The following is a 19,669-nucleotide window of genomic DNA, read 5'->3' as shown; positions in this document are numbered from 1 at the left end:
AGAATCGAAATCAAAGGGAAAAGGTATGGTGCGGGTAGCGCAGGAAGGATTAAGGCCTTACACTGTGCCTTGAGTCGAAAACGTGACTCTATGGATCAAAAAATACCGGACGAGGACTACCAAAGGATAGATTATGAATATTTTCTCAAATTAAAGGCAGTTTCTCGTCTTTCTCGACTTTGTGATGACTCTGTTATCGATGCAGTAGCGAAAGAGAACTCAGCACACAGTATCGAAAAAATCAGTCTCCCTCCAGTTATTGGATCGAAATGGAAACTCAAAGATCGTTTTGTTTCTGGGCTGACTTTCAATCCGCCAACAGCCGTATTAAGAGAATACACGAGAATTTCTCAAGCACGAGTTGTGGATTTCTCTGACTCGTCCCTTGGCGGCCAGGTACTTTAAATGAAAACCATCGGCAACAATTTTTTCCAGCTGACAAACCTTTTTATTGCTACTTGTGCTTGTTAAAGGCTGAAATTGCATGTTAAACGACTGCTGACTTGCGCTTCAAATTGAAACTTGTGGCTGATATATTTATTTATGTTACAAATTAGTCTTCATTTGTATTCAGCACCGGGAAATTAGTCCATCTGTTGCCTAAATAAGGATGATTTTGTAACCATACTCGGTTTTAAATTTTTGTGTTATGTTTACTTGGAATGCGTTGGAAGTGGATGTTGCTTTTTTGAAATGACGCGGTTTCAAGCACTATGAAAGAGTTGCGCCTGCTTAACTTTAGAGACTTACAAAAGGAAAACTTTCGAATAAAACCTACCTGAATATAACTTATTTTTTAGAAAGAAATATCCCAGTTCCGCATTAAAAACGCTGTAACTGAGGTAGCTTCATTTCCCAAATTTAAAGGACTTTGGAAAATCAACGTGTGAAGAATTCCAGCGAATAATATTCCAATTGCTTCCGCACAGATAAGAAAAAACTCACCTATCGATATCTCAGTTTTATTCTTGTTTGAGCTTGAAGATGTTGTTATTCTTAATTTTTTACTCAATAACAGGCCATTTTTTACTTTCCTTTTTTTATCGATTGGTAACACAGCCATCCAGTTCAATCATTGCCTAGGTAAAAGGCAAAATTGACTTTACCGCCTGCTGTTGTATTGTTAAAGAAGCTCCCCTCAGATTCTTCACAGTGGTCATATTTATGTATATAATAAAGCGACAGCATCTCAGAATTCAACTTCTACGGAAGTCAAACAACATAATTATTGGGAATTGTTCCTCAAAATAACATAATTAGGTTAAGTTTAATTTTTCATCGGTTAAATTTTGCGAGGAAAATTCAGCGTTCAGAGTTACGTTAAAATCATTAAAGTTGAACGCTAATGTTTAAGGCCGAAACGCTCCGGCAACTTCTTTCCGACGATCTACTTTCGATTCTATTTTCAACCACTGGCCAGTCCTTTTCCACGAACTGAACTGGAGAAGAAGAATTACGATGCTGTTTGGGATCCAGGTTAAGATATAAATCATACTGATGATGAAAGCCATTCGGGTGGCTTTTCTCCTGTTGAAAATGGAGAAGATTGTGTATTTAAAAAGCAGATGAGATTATGGTGACTGGCGTTGCAATACCAGATTGTTAAGCTGTAGAAATCTAACGTTAAGATGTTGGTAGAGCGAGCAAGGCCTCTTTCGCTTGCTTCCAACAGACTTTGCATTTGTCTATTTATCATCTAGTTTTTTTTTTATTTGATCATAATAAATACATCACTTTTGTAAAGAACTTAAATATACTGAATTTTAAGGAACTCCTTAAGTTAGCGCCAAAAGGATCGATGAATGCGATGAACAAAGGAATAAAGAAGATCCAAGCAGATAAATCCTTCCATGATCCAATCTCTTGTTAACGCTGGCCACGAACCCTGAGAAAATGAAGTGGAAAATGAACAAGCTGTGAACGAGTCTCTGCCTCCGACGACCTTCGGACTTCTCGAATGTTTCCGCATGCCTCGAACGAATTTTTCGCTGCTTCGTAGATAGTGCACACCCTAGTAAACTTGGTCGTAAGGATAAGTGCTCATTTCCAGGATTTAAGAATGCAGCAAAGACATCAATAGAGTGGTCAGTATATATATATATATATTGTCCGATGGGTTAAATTGGGGAGGAGAGGTGTGTGCAAACTCAAAACAAAAAAATATATATATTCTTTGTTAAATTGTGCTCTATATTTGCAGCACTGTGTTTTATGTCAGAACCTCTTTATTAATTCACACAGCCTCTGGTGCTGATCCACAAAGTCCCACTTTATCAGATTTTTTAGATTTCTGCCATCCTTTAGGGAAGTTTGGTTGTAAATAAATGAAACTGGCCATTTTAAGCAACAGCAAAAAAATTATCTTTATATAATTAAACATGAGAGCTGAGAGCAGAAAAGTTAAGTAGAAATATTCTCCCGTCCTTGATTCCATTTCGATCAAGCCACCATTATAAATTTTCCAACCTCATTAGCTAAGCGAGAAATACTGGGTCGAGTTCGTAGCATCCACCATCTTGGACACGGCGAAGTAGTGTAGGTTTCACTCTGTCGTGTTTTGGCTCCAGCAATTCAAACATGAGTCGCAAACAAACTCCAAGTGACTTCCTAAAGCAAATCATAGGCCGTCCTGTTGTGGTGAAGCTCAATAATGGCGTTGATTACCGAGGTAAACGAGATTTGTTTTTAGTTGCACATTGAAGTGTTTTATGATGCATGTGTAGCATTTAGAATAACAGCGTTCAAATTCAGAAAAAAATTAACCCTTTTGTATGGGCGGCCGTCACCACCAAAAATACAAGGATGTCAAATAGATCAGCAAATACATAGATGGCTTAAGGATCAGTTGCAGGATAGCATAGCTAATAAAGGAATGGCATGGCCAAATTATAGACAGTCTAGTTTTCCTTAGTGAAACAGAACACCCTAAACATGAATAGTTTAGCCAAATGAGAAACGGTCTAGTAGCCCATGTTGAGTTGGAACATGAGATTGTGAAATGGACTAGCTCAATTACGAATAGCTTAGCACTCATTTGCAATACAGTACTCAAACGGTGTAGCGTTGCGTTAAACGGTTCAGGGTAACGTCGAGTAGTACAGCCTACGCACAAACGGTGTAGCGTTGCGTCAAATGGCTCAGCGTAATGTAGAATGGTACAGCGTACACACATATGGTGTAGCGCTGCGGGAAATGGCTCAGCGTAATGTCGAATGGTACAGCGTACATAAAAACAGTGTAACGTTGTGTGAAATGGCTCAGGGTAATGTCGAATGGTACAGCGTACATACAAACAGTGTAGCGTTGCGTGAAGTGGCTTAGGATAATGTCGAATGGTACAGCGTACACACAAATGGTGTAGCGTTGCGTGAAATGGCTCAGCGTAATGTAGAATGGTACAGCGTAGACACAAATAGTGTAGCGTTAGGTCGAATAGCTTTGCAAAACATCAGACGCTCTATCTGAACATTAAATTGCTTAGTATTACTTGAAATATTTCGATGTTGTGGCGAATCGTCGTGGCGTGACGTGAAGGCTATGCCACTCCTTTATTAGCTATGCTATCCTGCAACTGATCCTTAAGCCATCTGTGTATTAGCTGATCTATACGACATCCTTGTATTTTTGGTGGTGACGGCCGCCAAGGCATCTCGCCGAAACCACCAAAAATACAAACCGCAAATGGAACAGCGATCTGCTGGGGGCATGACGTCATCGAATGTGAAGACTGACACGAAACCATTATATGGCGTAGCCGCTGGGGTGTCTACAAAACGAAGACCTCTGTTAATTTCACATCGGTTGGTGCTGAGGAACGCTTTGGGTTAGTTTTTTTAACTGTCCGTGCCTTATTCGGGCAAAAAAATTAGGGTCTTCGGTCTTCGGTCTTCGTTTTGTAGCTTTTGATATGACCGCAATTCAACCAAAGAAGAGCGAAATAATCAGGCCGGCGGTAAGTCAGGCTTTTGCCAAAATGCAAAACGCAAAAAGGCGAGAACTGTCAATCATTTATGGTTGGTGAAAAGCGGCTAGATTTCATGAGCTTTATGTCTGTAGAGTGCAATCAGCCGGCAAAAAGTTCCGTTGTACGTGTTGGCACTAAAGTTGACGTCAATAGCTTGCAGAGAAAAGGTATTTGTCTGTTTAGAAATTTTAAAAATTGTTTCATTTGTGTTTTTTTATTCTCCAGAAATGTTTGGCTTGTGTCAGTTAATTGCTCTGAAAGTTTGTACTTCCGGTAAAATGTAAATTACCTTTTTTCGGGTTCCGGACTAAAAAGTGAGAAATTTACAAGTCAAGTGAGAGCAACAAGAGTTCCAACTAAAAAGAGTTTTTCAAATGAAGACATTCAATTATGACCCAAATAAGAACAAATAACGCTCCCGGTCTTCCTTAGTGCTTTTGTTTGCTTTTGCTTTTGCTGACTTGTAAATTTCTCACTTTTTAGTCCGGAACCCGAAAAAAGGTAATTTACATTTTACCGGAACCATAAATGATTGACAGTTCTCGCCTTTTTGCGTTTTGCATTTTGGCAAAAGCCTGACTTACCGCCGGCCTGATTATTTCGCTCTTCTTTGGTTGAATTGCGGTCATATCAAAAGCTACAAAACGAAGACCGAAGACCGAAGACCCTAATTTTTTTGCCCGAATAAGGCACGGACAGTTAAAAAAACTAACCCAAAGCGTTCCTCAGCACCAACCGATGTGAAATTAACAGGGGTCTTCGTTTTGTAGACACCCCAGCGGCTACGCCATATAATGGTTTCGTGTCAGTCTTCACATTCGATGACGTCATGCCCCCAGCAGATCGCTGTTCCATTTGCGGTTTGTATTTTTGGTGGTTTCGGCGAGATGCCTTGGCGGCCGTCACCACCAAAAATACAAGGATGTCGTATAGATCAGCTAATACACAGATGGCTTAAGGATCAGTTGCAGGATAGCATAGCTAATAAAGGAGTGGCATAGCCTTCACGTCACGCCACGACGATTCGCCACAACATCGAAATATTTCAAGTAATACTAAGCAATTTAATGTTCAGATAGAGCGTCTGATGTTTTGCAAAGCTATTCGACCTAACGCTACACTATTTGTGTCTACGCTGTACCATTCTACATTACGCTGAGCCATTTCACGCAACGCTACACCATTTGTGTGTACGCTGTACCATTCGACATTATGCTAAGCCACTTCACGCAACGCTACACTGTTTGTATGTACGCTGTACCATTCGACATTACGCTAAGCCATTTCACGCAACGCTACACTGTTTGTATGTACGCTGCACCATTCGACATTACGCTAAGCCATTTCACGCAACGCTACACTGTTTGTATGTACGCTGTACCATTCGACATTACCCTGAGCCATTTCACACAACGTTACACTGTTTTTATGTACGCTGTACCATTCGACATTACGCTGAGCCATTTCCCGCAGCGCTACACCATATGTGTGTACGCTGTACCATTCTACATTACGCTGAGCCATTTGACGCAACGCTACACCGTTTGTGCGTAGGCTGTACTACTCGACGTTACCCTGAACCGTTTAACGCAACGCTACACCGTTTGAGTACTGTATTGCAAATGAGTGCTAAGCTATTCGTAATTGAGCTAGTCCATTTCACAATCTCATGTTCCAACTCAACATGGGCTACTAGACCGTTTCTCATTTGGCTAAACTATTCATGTTTAGGGTGTTCTGTTTCACTAAGGAAAACTAGACTGTCTATAATTTGGCCATGCCATTCCTTTATTAGCTATGCTATCCTGCAACTGATCCTTAAGCCATCTATGTATTTGCTGATCTATTTGACATCCTTGTATTTTTGGTGGTGACGGCCGCCCATACTTTTGTGATATTTTATGATATATCACACATATCGAAGTTATCCTATTCACTCATCCCGTATACTCTTAACAGCTTGTGGCTCACTTTTTTGCATCTGGCCTGTTCTATTTAATTTCAGGACGTAAATTAATTATGAAAACCCTCTAATGAATTAAAAAACAAAACAAAACAAAAAGAGAGAAAAAAAAGTAAGGCCAGCTAAAATTATCATTGTCTGCTTGATGCATAATATTGTCAATTTCAACAGCTTTTATATTTCAGTATCACTTTTAGGTTCAATTCTTTTGAGAATTAATTAAATTATTTCTGAAAGATTCACGCCTCTTCGGAGAAGAGAAGAATTTGTAAGTTCAGATTCTTTGTTCCCAGAGAAGAATTGCGATTGTTAGGAGAAGAAATCAGGTACAGGAGGAAAGAACTGTGGTCCACCCTCTAAGGTTAAGGTTATGTATTAGAATTCCTATGAAAAGAAAATCGTATACATGTATTTCAGATTTTAGTTGGAAGAGTCCTGGCTTTTTTTTTTTTTTTCAAAAGAAAACAAAATGCTTTTGACAAGAACCAGGCATTAAGGTATTTTTCTGAAAAGAAACATTGTTTACCTTGAAAGATGTATTATTTGATTCATTACAGCAGAATCTCACATTTAAAACAAGTTTATCAGAAGAATTACTCTTCTGCTCTGAAGACCCAATATTTGTGTGGGAAGAGCATTATTTTGTGATTCTTCTTTAGGGAATTTCTGCCCTTCACTCAAGAAAGGGTATTTGCCTTTTAAAATAATAGTAAAGATCTTTATTCTTCTCTAGAGGGTGACCTTGCTTTCATTGGTAAATACTCGAATACAAAATGATTTTTGTTGGAAAAATCTTTGTGCTCCTCTGAAGACTGATCATTCTGTTGAACAGATTTACCTCAAATGGGTTTTTTAATCAATAAAACAATTGCTTTTTTTTTCACTTAGCAGATTAAATATTAGAAATGATTAAACATCTTTGTGTTGTAATAAATTTGTCATGAGCTAAATAGGACAGAGCTGAGTAAAGCCTCTGCTTGTCACAAAGACACTCGTGATGCCTGAACAACCATTTTGGTAAAAACAAGAGAGTGGTAATTTTTAAGACAAGCAACTTTATGTTGATGAGTATTTTTGAAGCGCACATATTTCCCTAGAGGTAGCAAAACCTAAAAAAATATATCTTTGTGATCAAACTATAACAGTTTTGGGCAGAATTACAACAAATATTCTAAGATTAAGCCATGGTGTTTCTCAGATAATTTGTGGCTCTTTAAAACGACATTCTATGGTTATACTTTTCTTCCTCATGGCAAGACCTTAGTGCAGTCTTATATGAAGTTTATTTATGGACCTAAAATTCACCCACTCACTCATATATTCACCTACCCCATTCTAATCTATTAGACTTTTAATATTTTTTATTAAAATTAGGATTTAACCATTATATCCCCTGCTCTCCCTTTTGGGTTCTCTGCTGTCCCCAAAGTTGGGTTATTGTCTTCTGCTCAAATATGTAGGGGTGGGACAAGGCCAAAATTTTTCCCAGAGTACATCAAGTTGAACGTAATTGAAAATGGTGTCTTTCATGTTGGGCCTTTGCTAAAATGATAAATGTGTGTTTTCCTTCTTTTTGCTCCATGCTTGAGCAAACTACACCTTTGTACATATACTATAGACCTCACAAATAAAGAGCAAACCTGGAGAAGAATACTCAACTGAGAGAAATAGGCTTTCATAAGTATCAAAATTGACAATGACAACAGTTGCAACAATCGATTTGTGAAAAATATTTTGTGTATAGCAGAAGCAATTTAAACTCTTGTTTTAAAGATTGATTTTTGCTTATCTGCTTAGTTGTCATTTAGCTATATTTCAAAAATATTTAGCAGCTGATTTGAGCTTTTGTGGATTTCATTGGATTTGACCAGTTTCTATTTGTTAGACAGTTACCGTGTAAGCTATTTGTCCAGCTATGTGAATCTTATAAGTCAGATTTTTTGTGTGCTGTTGAATTTGGTTACTTGCTTGTGCAATATTAAACATGTTCATCATTCTCCCATATTTTTTTCCTGTTTGGCCATCAATTTATTTGACTTTTAAAAAAGGTTGTGTTGAAGCCTCGCCATTAGGATATTGTTAGGTATATTTCTACTGTTAGCACTGCAGCAAAAGCTTTTAAAGTTACTAATAAAAAGGTAGTTTAAGTGCAAGTCACAAAATATTGGAGATGGCAAACGGCTAAAGTTCTCATCACCCAGTTGAATAATTAAGATATTTCATGAGGTAGCTCCAAGGAGCCTTTGATTGACATAATGTCTATTGGTGTTTTTCACTGTCATGCAATTGAAATCTAAAGTCAAAAGTATTGAATGCCCAACTCCAAGAGAGCTATTGCCAGTAGAATATTGATATACAACTTGCCCAAGTTTCAGGGATGTAGGGTCTTATGTGTAACACAAACATTTGTTGTCTTGTTTCACCACTAAAATGATTAATATTTATTCACTGTGAACTCACAAATGTTAGTCTAAACACATTTGATTTAATGATCAGGTAACAAAATGTCACACTGTAAAATCATATTTTTCATATGAAGCAGCCTTTTCAGACAGCTATTCTTACATCAAATAAAAATGAAATTTGAATGGCTCTATTTTCAAAATAGAGAACCCCACATTGCTGAAACTGCTTTCCAAAAGGTTAATGTTTAGCAGAAATTTTGTAAAACTGCAGCAATAGCCCCTGTCATTTTGAATTTTTATTATGTTACATGAAAACCAAGGATACTTGATATGTCTTAGTCTGGGCAGAAAACTGTACAACTGTGCAATTTTCCCAAAATTTCACAATTTTACTATTAATAATATAGTGTTGCTATGGTTTCACATCTGAGTTTGGAAAAGTGTTTGATCTGCATGAGTGGTTTTTATCTCTGTTGTTTATAGTCATACTTTAATTTAAGGTTTTTATGTTTGCAGAGAGGTACATAACTATTGCTATCTGTGATTTCTTGCAGGAGTGCTTGCCTGCCTTGATGGTTACATGAACATTGCTCTAGAACAAACAGAGGAGTATGCTAATGGGCAGGTAAGGAAAATTTCATTTACATATGCAAGTTCTCATATTTAAGATAAGTGTTACTGTAGTTCTTGAACTGTTTTAGTTCATATTTAAAATGACAAAACTAAAAATACTTCTACAAATTTTTTATATAATTAAACCATTTGAGCATGTTGCATATTTGAGGACTTGTAATCCTTTTGACAATGTGGCATATATCCTTGAATTTCATCATATTTATAGAAATTGTAGCATTATTACCAAATTATCAAAATGCAAAAACATGATAGGAAAAAAAAATGTTCATACAATGACGACATGTAGAGGAGATGAAGATAATACCATTGTGGGTGTGATGGCCTAATTGAATTAACATGGTTTGTGCTGTTGTAAATTAGTATTGTAAGGGACTTCCAAAAGCAGGATCAAACAAAGTTATTGACAATCTGATGATTTTAGGTAAGAGAGGATAAGCTTTAGGACTCGAGCTGATATCACACTTGTTCTCCTGAAGGCTCCGTCACTTAATTAAAATTGTTATCAAGCTGTTTTTCAATGTTAAATCCTAAGGGAACTCCTGTACCTTGTTCTTCTGCCCCAGCCCTCCCTCCTAGTTTCACAATAGAACTTTCAAAACATTACTGTCTAAAATGAACTTTTATCCTGTGGCTTGTGAGGCATCCTTTCTTCAATTGGACTTCCAATAAGGAGGAAGGATGAATTCACCCAGAAGTAATTAACATGTAACCTCTCCTTATAATATCCATTTGTTATCCAGCTAATGGATAATGAGAATACTCAAACTTATCAAAGGTAGAAGATGTTATCTTGATTTACACTGAAACACCAAATCATCAATTTAACCAATTTACCACGAAATATGTGATAGCTAGAGGGGAGAATTAACAATCAAATCTTGGGAGTTTAAGGGTGAAAAAAAAAAGGAATTCTTTGAGTATGAAGGAAATATTAGGCATTCAAAAATGTCTATAGGTAAGTTGGTTAACAAACATTGCAGGGTAACTGGATTCTCTCTGGAGTCCATTGCTTAGAGTCAACTGATATTTTGGTGTGCAGCATGCCAATTAATTTAATCCATTCCCTAATTTTTCAGTTGAAAAACAAATATGGCGATGCTTTTTTGAGAGGAAACAATGGTATGTAGCTGTTAGGATCTTTTACCCCATTCACACCAAAGCTCAAACATGTTTGAAAGCTGTTTTATCAAAGCAGGTCTGAAATTTTGATCCTGATAGAAGCTGCAAATTTAACATATTGAAAATAAAATTTTAACTGAATTTCTTGAACCCTATGGAAAATTCAGTAAATTTCTAGTTCTCAGTTTCTGATTTTCATTCAGTTAAACATGCTTTGCTGGTGTGAATGGGGTAAAGTCTGTTTAAAGGACACTCTTTAATTTTGAAAGTAAAAATTGAATGAGAGGAAGAATGAAATAGACCACTGCTCTTTTCAAAGGAAACAACAAGAACAGAAAATATTAAACTGGTGAAATAAGTATGTAAAAAATGGTAAAGTTGGGCTTAACACTACCATGTGTTTTTTCTTTTCTGTATCCAACATGATTTCCCTTTTGTTCTTGTTCTACCACTCTTTTAGCAGCAAGGATTTACATTGAAACTCTTTATTCATGGTGTGAAATTATACACCTTCACCATTTAACCCTTTCACTTGTAAGATCTCATTGGTAATTCTCCTTAGTCTGCTATACAATTATTATAATGTTAGTTCAGAGAATTTGGTATTAAATCAACTAATAATCCCCTAATTGACATTTTTCTTTATTCTCATTACTTCCTCGCTTGATATTGTGACGATGTTATAAGGAGAAATTCTACCGTGGTCACTCGTGGAGGTTAAAGGGTTAACCCTTAAATTCCCAAGATCTCATTAGGAATTCTCCTTACAGTCTGCCAAATGATTCTCATTATGTTAGTTTGGAGAATTTGGTATTGCATCAATTAGTAATCCCATCATTGATATTTTTCTTTATTCTCATCACTTGTCTGCATGATATTGTATAGATATATAAATTCTGTCTTGATCACGCACGGGAGTTAAAGGGTTAAGTTGGGTACGTTACTGATGTTCTGTATTCGCTTTTCAGTGCTGTACATCAGTACACAAAAGACAAGCCGAAGATGACAACGAGAGGGTGTATAAAGGAAAAAATCAGACCGCATGATCCCACAAAAAGTGTAGTTGTTAGTCTGCTCAGAATTCCCTGTAAATAATCGATGTTTTCGTATTTTCTAATAAACTTTTCTTTGCCACGTGGCAGAAATTTCTTCTTGATCTTGCTTAACTTCTGATATTATTTTTCAACTGTCAATCAACACCAAAGACAATCTCTCTTGATTGATCGAATACCTTTCCTTTTCCTATTCTCTGATTGGTTAAGCGAGCACTTGTGCTTTTGACCGGATTGAAATTCGCCACCATAAATAAATATAAACAGTCTGGGAACTGTTGAAGTAAGTTAGTTGAAAGTTAGAGTTAACGATTTTACTGATCATTCTACTATCGTCAGCAGTTTAAAAGATTGAAGTGAAAGTTGAGCCTTTTTCTGTCGAGATAATTTAGATTGAAAGAAACTGGGGCCGATACGAATGGAAGATTGAAATCTGCGAGGGCTGATGGGTTTGAACTTATAGATTGCTACTGGTGATAGCCCTCCTCCAAAAGTTATGTAGACTTTTGATGCAGCTTTTCACGTTTTTTCAGATGATCAGACGGAAATGCTGGATTTTTTTGCAAAAAAAGTGTGACATAGCAGTGTGTTCAGTGGACTGGTCACGTTCGTCGGTCAAAGATGAACATCGATCCCTTACACCGTCATTCCTCCTATTCGAATGATCAGACAACGATAGAACTCTTGAAATAGAGCATGGAGTCTGTTTGCTTTACATTGGATCTGTGTAGGAAGTAAGAAGCTCAATTTAATTCAGTGAAAGCGTCAAACCCGTTATCTTTGGATGAATGAAACGGGAAAGACTTCTCCAGTCACTTCGATGGATCTACACGCAACTGAGTAGGAAAACTATAAAAAAAAAAAATCTGCAAAGGCACAATTATCTTTATCCAAGAAGAGACGGAGCCTAATCTAGTCATAGACAAAGCTGACATTTTTCGCCAGCACACTTGATTTATGGTATTTCAGCAGCAGTTGGTGATGTGGTGAATGGTTCTCAAGTCAATTTCCTTTTTTTTTGCTTGGAATTTTTATGTTGGTTACTTTTCGAAGGGAAATTAAAAACTTTCAAAGTTTTCAGTTCGAAATTTTTTGCAAAATTTAAGTTTTTATTAGATTTATTATCAGATTTCTGCAAAGCTTGCCGTGCACGAGCTATCGAAGGTTTCCTTGCTCTGTATGACGAAAAACTCGTAGGAAATGGTTTCCATGGATTTTGGCTCAAAATAAAATCATTTTCTTCAGCTATCGGTGCGGTCAGTATCGAGATTCGAAGCATTGGAATTTTGGATTATTTCACAGTCTAATTTGAGAAAAACTATCTGAAACAAACCAAAAAAATTAAATACTATAGAAAACCAAAACACATCAACAGCAACAACAAAAAAAACACTATTTGAGTAGGAGTTTTCATCGAGCGAGAGAAAACCGTGGGTGAGACGCGATGGCTTCATGGCTTCACCCCGAAAAGAAAAGTCACCAAAATCAAGTTCCTCCTCTGCAGAAAAAATCAAGGATACCAGTCAGAATGACTCGACTGAGCAGAGAGAGTGACAGAGGATCTTTGTCAGAGAACGAAGCCGCTAACAAAGCGCGGCTACAGAGAATTTCAGTTACCAAACTTCAAAACAAGCGGCCATCGCGTATTCCGATTGTAGTGGATGAGAGGAAGAACAACGTTAACACTAAAAGTAATCTAACCAAGATTGTCAAAACAACTCGAGGAGAAAAGCCTCTTGGAAAAAATTCAGGTATGTGTTTCAGCATTTGGCTAGCTTCACTTTTTCATTCATTGCATAAAAACTGAAGAGATCTTAGAAAACGGTTCAAGTGAAAGGCTGGAATTATAGTAAATCGACTGTATTACACCATACGCTGTAGGCAAGATGCGCAGTAGTTGAGATCAGTTGAATTAAATGTTTACGGTAACCATTTCATACAGGACTGAAAAAGGATGACTTTATTCCAATGTTCTTCGATTTATTAAACTTGATAAGTAAGACTTATTTATAACTTGTGTCCTTCATCGTACAAAAGATTGTTACGAATGGTCTCTCTTTATCACCACTTTTCTATTCATTTGTTTATTTAGCTCTTAATTTCATATCTATTCTGTTATTTTCATTTATTTACTTTCACTTCGGTTTCCTGGATAAAAGCATTTTTCAAGTCGTTGAGATTTTGACCCGAAACTGGAGAGAGGCCGCTATAGGCCGCTCACAGAAGTCATCTGCCATCTCCTTAAATTCAAGCCGTTACCTAGTTGATGCTCATTTGCACAGACTTGGGGCAAGGTTTCTGCAGTAACAGCTCCACGACTTTTTCTAAGGAAATTATATGAGTCTCTGATTTTTCTAAGGGGTCACTAATTGGCAATTTTGATTCAGTCACAGGTATTAACCTTCAAGAAACTCAAGAAAAACAAGGCAAGAAGAGAGCAATCTCCATTATTTCAACTACGGCTAAATATGGCAGTTATAGGCGCGCTAAGAAAACGACGCCAAACGTTAGGCGACGTGTACCACGACAACTTACACCCATAGAAACAGAGCCGAAACAGGTAACTTTGAATAACATCTATTATTTGAAGCGATTCTGCGAATCCAGAAATTAGGTTTCTGAGAGGAGAAGCAACTTAGTCGTAAACGGAATCACGCATTCTAATCGCGACTTGTCACTCGTGGTGATCATGATTTCTGGCTTCGTTTTTGCCCGTTTTCCCTATCATAGTGATATTCAACAACTCCAAGGAAAACAACGCATTTTATTCTTAATTAAACAGGTCTGTAACGATGAGAAAGAACCACGTGAAGAAGGCTCGGCTAATGAGGTATCATCCTCAGCCAGAACTGTAGAAGTAACGCCAGACTTTGAGTGTAACGTTGCACCTGTGCGCGGGGAAGAGCTCCATATGGGAACTGAAGCAGATTTCAGTGACAGTGGGTTTGACTACGACTTTGAGAGTCAGTCAAAATCTTCAGACAAGAAGGCAATTCCCAATGTGGGAATTTCATATCTGAGGCCAATGGGGTAGGGTATAAACATGTTACAATTTAAACAATAAAAAATTAAGAAAAAAACAAGTACCGGTAATAGTAGCAGGCAGTGCACAGATCTCTTTCAGTCCATCTATTGTTCTAAGAAGGTTTTTTTTTCCTAAGCTTTTCTTTTGCATTTACCGCATTGCAATCTACCTGTGAGATCACTTGATCGCTTATGACCCAAAGGTCGTTTCTTATTTGAAATTTTTTCGATATACTTTACGTACTACTACTATATGTAGTTCCAGAACTACCAAGAATTGAAGCGCAAAAGTTATTTGCGTCTTAATACTCTATTTTTCAAGGTATCAGGAAAATTGGCAGTGGTTGGCTGCCAGAGATCTTATTTGGATTGAATGATCTCAGAGCTTTCAATCCGTTAAGATTTTGCTCAGTTTTAAATTTCTTATAGTGGTAATTTCCTGAGTTAACGATTTTTTGATGAAGGGTAATATTTAAACTAATGAGCAAGTTGTCAGGGGGAGGGGGGGTTACCATTAGAGACTTCGATGCAGTTGATCGACATGAATGCATTTTTCGCAGGGAGAGAGAGGAAATAGACGATAATATCGCGAAAGATGACAACGCCGTTACAAGTGCGGCACAAAATATCAGACTTGAACCAGAGTTTGAATTAGATAGCAAAATGGATGCCGACGAATGCAGCGACTTAACAGGATACAAGCGATCGGTTTCAGCAGTCGTAAACATTTCTGGGTATTTATTCCAACAAGAGTTGTCCAAGGCTTTGGAAACTTCTATACCTAACAGTAAAAAAGAGTCTGCATCGCAATCGGAAGAAAAGTTCACAGAAGATGAACCAAAGCTCCACAAAGAAAACGTCGAAATGGAATTGAAAAAACTTAAAAGGGAAAATACCGAGCTCGAAACGCAAATGAGCGTCATGACTGAGGAACTTAAAAATTACCGAAAGAGGATAAAAACTTTGCAGGCTGACCTGGATGAGAGCAAAGTTGAAGTAAAGCGACTTCAATTTAAGGAAGAATACAAAGAAAGAGAACTGGCAAATTTAAAACGTGATTTTCAGAGCAAGGAGCGAAAATGGGAAGAAGGAAATGAACACGTGGAAAAGGTTACGGCGGAAGTAAGAGATCTCTGGGACGATGTCGATTACTTGGAGGAAAGCTTAAAGAACAGTGAAGATAGGAACGAAGATCTGACGTTTGAGGTTGATGAGCTGACGATAATGATGCAGGAAATGAAGAAAGAATATCGGATAGAACATAGTCGCGGTGGATGCGGACATCTACGAGAGGAAGTAGAGTTACTGAACGGATCCCTGGAATTGAAGGAACAGCGAGTTGTTCTGTTAGAGAGCCAAATTGACGCTTTTGAAGCAGAAAGAAAAGAACTATTGAGTAGTGTTGATAACTTGAAGGAAAGCTTAAAGAACAGTCAAGAAAGAAATGAAGATCTGACGTTTGAGGTTGATGAGCTGACGATAATGATGCAGGAAATGAGGAGAGAATATCGGATGGAACACAGTCGCGGTGGATGCGGACATCTACGCGAGGAAGTAGAGCTACTGAACGGATCCCTGGAATTGAAGGAACAGCGAGTTGTTCTGTTAGAGAGCCAAATTGACGCTTTTGAAGCAGAAAGAAAAGAACTATTGAGTGATGTTGATTACTTGAAGGAGAGCTTAAAGAACAGTCAAGAAAGAAATGAAGATCTGACGTTTGAGGTTGATGAGCTGACGATAATGATGCAGGAAATGAGGAGAGAATATCGGATGGAACACAGTCGCGGTGGATGCGGACATCTACGCGAGGAAGTAGAGTTACTAAATGGATCCCTAGAACTGAATGCACAGCGAATAGTCATGTTAGAGAGCCAGGTGGACGCGTTTAAATCAGAACGCTCTAGCTTTAAAAATGCTGTTCAGAGTATGAAAAGAGAAATGGAGTTTCTTAATAACGAAAAGGCGAAGACGAAGACGCAGTTACATGAACTGAAACGTGAAACATCAAAGAATATTAGCGATCTTCAAGATGAAATTGCAAAGTTACAAAAAGAAAAGTCCACCTCATCCTCCGAAATGCCAAAGGAATCAGGAAAAGATAACCAGTTGTGTGAGATAACAAGTGAAAAATCATGGATTACAAGAAAACTTGAAGATCATATAACAAGATTAAGAAGAGAGAACTGTTCTTTAACCGCAAGAGTTTCAAAGGCATACGAAAAGGATGTCCAGTTGATTGAACTAAAAGAAAAAGTGGAACTGAATAAGTATCAGTTGAAAAGTTTGACTGAGGCGGCGAAGGCGTCTTTGAACAGCAAAGAGAAAGAAGTGGAGGAAGCTTACCGCGTCATAAAGAAGCAAGACGAAACGATCAAAAATCTAATCGAAGAGATAAGGCAGGAAAGGTGCCGCCTCGAACTACAGTCTGAAAAAATCAAAGAACTTGAAGCTCAAGTACAAAGAATGGAGGACATAAAAAGAAACACACTTCACTCAGAGGATGCCTTGGTGCTTAAAGTGAGAGAAGAAAGGTCAGAAAAAGAGCATTTGAAAAAGGCTGTGGAAGCTAAAAAGTGTAGTTCTCATACAGCGAAAGAGCTTTACATGAGAATTGGACATCTAGAGAATCAGCTACGCAAGAGGGATGACCTAACAAATGCTACTCTTACTTCTCTAAAAGAAAACAAGAGCTCACTAAAGGAAGCTAATGCCACCATCGATTTGCTGACTGAACAGTTGGAACGGGAAAAGTCGGATAAAGAAACTCTAAGAAGGGCTCTCGAAGTGTATGAGAGTAACTCCCATACCGAAAAAGAAAAGACTGAGAAAATTGAAAAACTGGAGGAGCAGTTACAAGCGATAGATGATCTACGAGAGAAGACTGTTATGTCTCTTAAAGAGAAAGAAAGGTCATTGGAGGAGACTCGTGATGAGATCAAAGAGTTAACTCAACAAATAGTACATGAAAAGTCGGACAAAAAGTATTTCAAGAAGAAGTTTAAGGCTAGTGAGGGCATCGCTATGAGACTGAATCTCGTTCAAAAAGGGACTAAGAGACATACACAGAAGAAGGGTTCTATAACGGCACACGTGGGAAAAAGGCTGAAGAACTTGGTACAGAGACAAACGGAAGTGATAGAAAAAGAAGCCAATACAGGGCGTGTGTTAGACAAATTAAGGGAAGATTTGATTGAGAGAGGAGAATCAGTGGAAGGTTTAAGAAGTAACTTTCATCATAGTGCGGAGGAATTCTTGTCCATGCGAAGGCAGCTTGAAGACAGTCAATTTGAAAATGCCGACCTCAAACAGCGTGTTGGAGACCAGGATGACAAAGTTAAAACGCTTGAAATAACTATCAAAAAACTTAAGGAAGATCTTGTTCATAAGACGCACGAATACCTAAATGAAAGAGAAGCTGGCCTTGATGACGCGAATGAAACCCTGCAAATGAAATGCTCGCTTCTCACAACATTGGGAGCCAAATTATGTCTAAGGAGCAAAGAGTTGACTCAAGCAAACAAGGACAAAGGCTTAGAGATAACTCGCATTGAGACCACACTTAGAGAAGTGAAAAAAAAGTTAGACATTGCTGTATCTATCATCGAGAAGCAAAATGAACAATGTGCTAACCTTAAGACTTGTGCAATGAGAAAAACCCGAGATGCGGAAGAGATGCAAGGCGAATTGAAACGCTTGTCAACTCAACTTGAATGTGCCAGGAACGAGAAGGAAAACTTACAACGAGCATTGTTAACTGCTACAGTGCCTCTCGAAAACAGGAGGTTCTTCGCAGAAAAAGAACAGAAGGCTCTACAGGTGAAAGTAAACTCTGGTTTGAAAGAGTTGAATACCAAAAGTAACCAATTTTGGGACATGGAGATGGACCTTCAGGAGGCTGCAGCTCGGGTCTCTGTACTTGGAGATGAAAAACCAGAGCAAGAGGGAAACATAGCAGCCTTTAAAGGAAAAGTATCACGAGACCTTGACCTATCAGAGGAGGGACAGTACGTGGAAAGTGAAAAGGAGAGTCCGCTCCTATTGACAATTGGCTCAGCAGAACACGAGATGGCTAAGCTGACAAGGGAGAATCATAGGCAGTTCGGCGATGAGTTATTGCACAATGGGCTCGAAAACAAGTCTTCTGAGTCAACAAGTGAGGTAAGACAATTTCCTTGCAAAGTGCGAGAGCAATGCGAAAGCGCGAGACGATGGACACGGAAACCACAATCATTTGGGGCTGTCACCTTCAAATCTCTGCACTTTTGGATTAAATTGATTTGTTGAAATTTTGACATGCATATATTCAAGCGTTTAATTAATTGTTTTTTTTTGTGCATCTTCAGGAAAGAACGTTTAGCATCCTGGAAACCAGGAGAGTAAAAACTTTATACAAAGTAACATTTTTGGCAGATGAAAATTGTCAGGAGGACACTAAGAATAAATGGTCAGTGAGGTTTTATTGTTTCTAGAATGTTATAAAGTAGTTTTAGGTGGAGCTTTAATTCTCGTTGTAACTGCTTCAGAATTTATCTTTTTTTTGTCGCCCTTCACTGTTGCTAACTCGCAAATGTGATGACCGCACGGAGAAGGCTTGGTTGTGACGAAGGGAGTTGATAGTCGAATAAAACATAAGGAAGATTTTAGCCAGCGAATAGAGATCCCTCTTGGTCACACTTTTCTTTCAGTAAAACAAACAAGTTTGATAAAATAGACAGATATTAAATTTTAAAAATAGGCCTGGGATCCTCGTGCATCCTATAATTAACTAACGCGATAATAACGATGCCATGCATATGAATAAACTATAATCTTCCGTTGTTTCTTTACGTTCCTCAACCCTTACCCTGTCATCTTTTCGTCTGTAATTTAATAATGAAATTGTTTCCTACTTTTAATTGCAGGGCGAATACTTCTGGGATGGAGGAGCGTTCTCAAACAAGGGGAGATCCACACCTCAACCGCGCCAGTACTGAGGCTGAGGTTGACCATTCCATGCGGAATTTCTCAGCACACAGATCACCTAATATAGTTTCAGTCATCCACTGCAATGGTTAAAGTTTTGCAGAAAATCTATATCGGCAAACTGAGCGAAGTGTGATTATATAAGATATTTATTTTTCATCATCATTGAAAATTTTACTTGCAATAGTGATAATGTTAAAGGTTTTTTTTTTCGAAAGGGTATGCTTGCCTTATGTAAATAAATGACTGTATTTTCATAGCACTCGTGCATTGACATTAATTGTAAATATATTGAAATACCTAAAAAAGTAATTGATCTTTGTTTTGTATTATGGAAGGGAACAGTGAAGAATTGTCAAAGGAGCAATCTTCTCATTACAAATCACAGGCCCCTTTTTGGAATCTACATGGGTCTTCCCAAACTCCTCCCGTCCTTGCAATACTCGGTTTGGAGCTCTTTAAATTTTGAATGAATTGAAGGGTATTATTAGTGTTGCAAAGGTAGAGCGTAGTAGAGACAAAGCAAATGCATACACCAACACAA

General features: G+C 37.9%; 2 protein-coding genes across 2 annotated transcripts; both read left to right on the top strand.

The window, feature by feature from the left end:
* Positions 1–2,477: 2,477 nt before the first annotated feature.
* Positions 2,478–11,232, top strand: LOC113674959 (U6 snRNA-associated Sm-like protein LSm6). Its single transcript, XM_027191459.2, has 4 exons — positions 2,478–2,668; positions 8,887–8,957; positions 10,045–10,087; positions 11,056–11,232. Exons 1-4 carry the CDS (start codon positions 2,578–2,580, stop codon positions 11,091–11,093), a joined length of 243 nt encoding a protein of 80 aa, XP_027047260.1. The 5' UTR covers positions 2,478–2,577; the 3' UTR covers positions 11,094–11,232.
* Positions 11,233–11,416: 184 nt separating this feature from the next.
* LOC113674720 (uncharacterized) lies at positions 11,417–19,435 on the top strand. Its single transcript, XM_089185423.1, has 6 exons — positions 11,417–12,890; positions 13,527–13,699; positions 13,922–14,169; positions 14,724–18,321; positions 18,507–18,607; positions 19,065–19,435. The coding sequence occupies exons 1-6, from the start codon at positions 12,584–12,586 to the stop codon at positions 19,216–19,218; spliced, it is 4,581 nt and encodes a 1,526-aa protein (XP_089041549.1). The 5' UTR covers positions 11,417–12,583; the 3' UTR covers positions 19,219–19,435.
* Positions 19,436–19,669: the final 234 nt, after the last annotated feature.

The sequence above is a fragment of the Pocillopora damicornis genome, chromosome 10 (assembly GCF_964200805.1).
Source record: "Pocillopora damicornis chromosome 10, jaPocDami1.2, whole genome shotgun sequence".
Classification (NCBI taxonomy): domain Eukaryota; kingdom Metazoa; phylum Cnidaria; class Anthozoa; order Scleractinia; family Pocilloporidae; genus Pocillopora; species Pocillopora damicornis.
Note: the sequence above shows the minus strand (reverse complement) of the source record. Positions and strands in the feature narration are given on the sequence as shown.

What these genes read in the sequence shown, in the direction of transcription:
- LOC113674959 (XM_027191459.2), top strand. Translation starts at nt 2,578, where the DNA reads ATGAGTCGCAAACAAACTCCAAGTGACTTCCTAAAGCAAATCATAGGC. An exon ending in AGGAGTATGCTAATGGGCAG is followed by an intron (nt 8,958 to 10,044) that starts GTAAGGAAAATT and finishes CTAATTTTTCAG; the next exon opens with TTGAAAAACAAATATGGCGA. An exon ending in TTTTTTGAGAGGAAACAATG is followed by an intron (nt 10,088 to 11,055) that starts GTATGTAGCTGT and finishes TTCGCTTTTCAG; the next exon opens with TGCTGTACATCAGTACACAA.
- LOC113674720 (XM_089185423.1), top strand. Translation starts at nt 12,584, where the DNA reads ATGGCTTCATGGCTTCACCCCGAAAAGAAAAGTCACCAAAATCAAGTT. An exon ending in TCATATCTGAGGCCAATGGG is followed by an intron (nt 14,170 to 14,723) that starts GTAGGGTATAAA and finishes CATTTTTCGCAG; the next exon opens with GGAGAGAGAGGAAATAGACG. An exon ending in CTTCTGAGTCAACAAGTGAG is followed by an intron (nt 18,322 to 18,506) that starts GTAAGACAATTT and finishes GTGCATCTTCAG; the next exon opens with GAAAGAACGTTTAGCATCCT.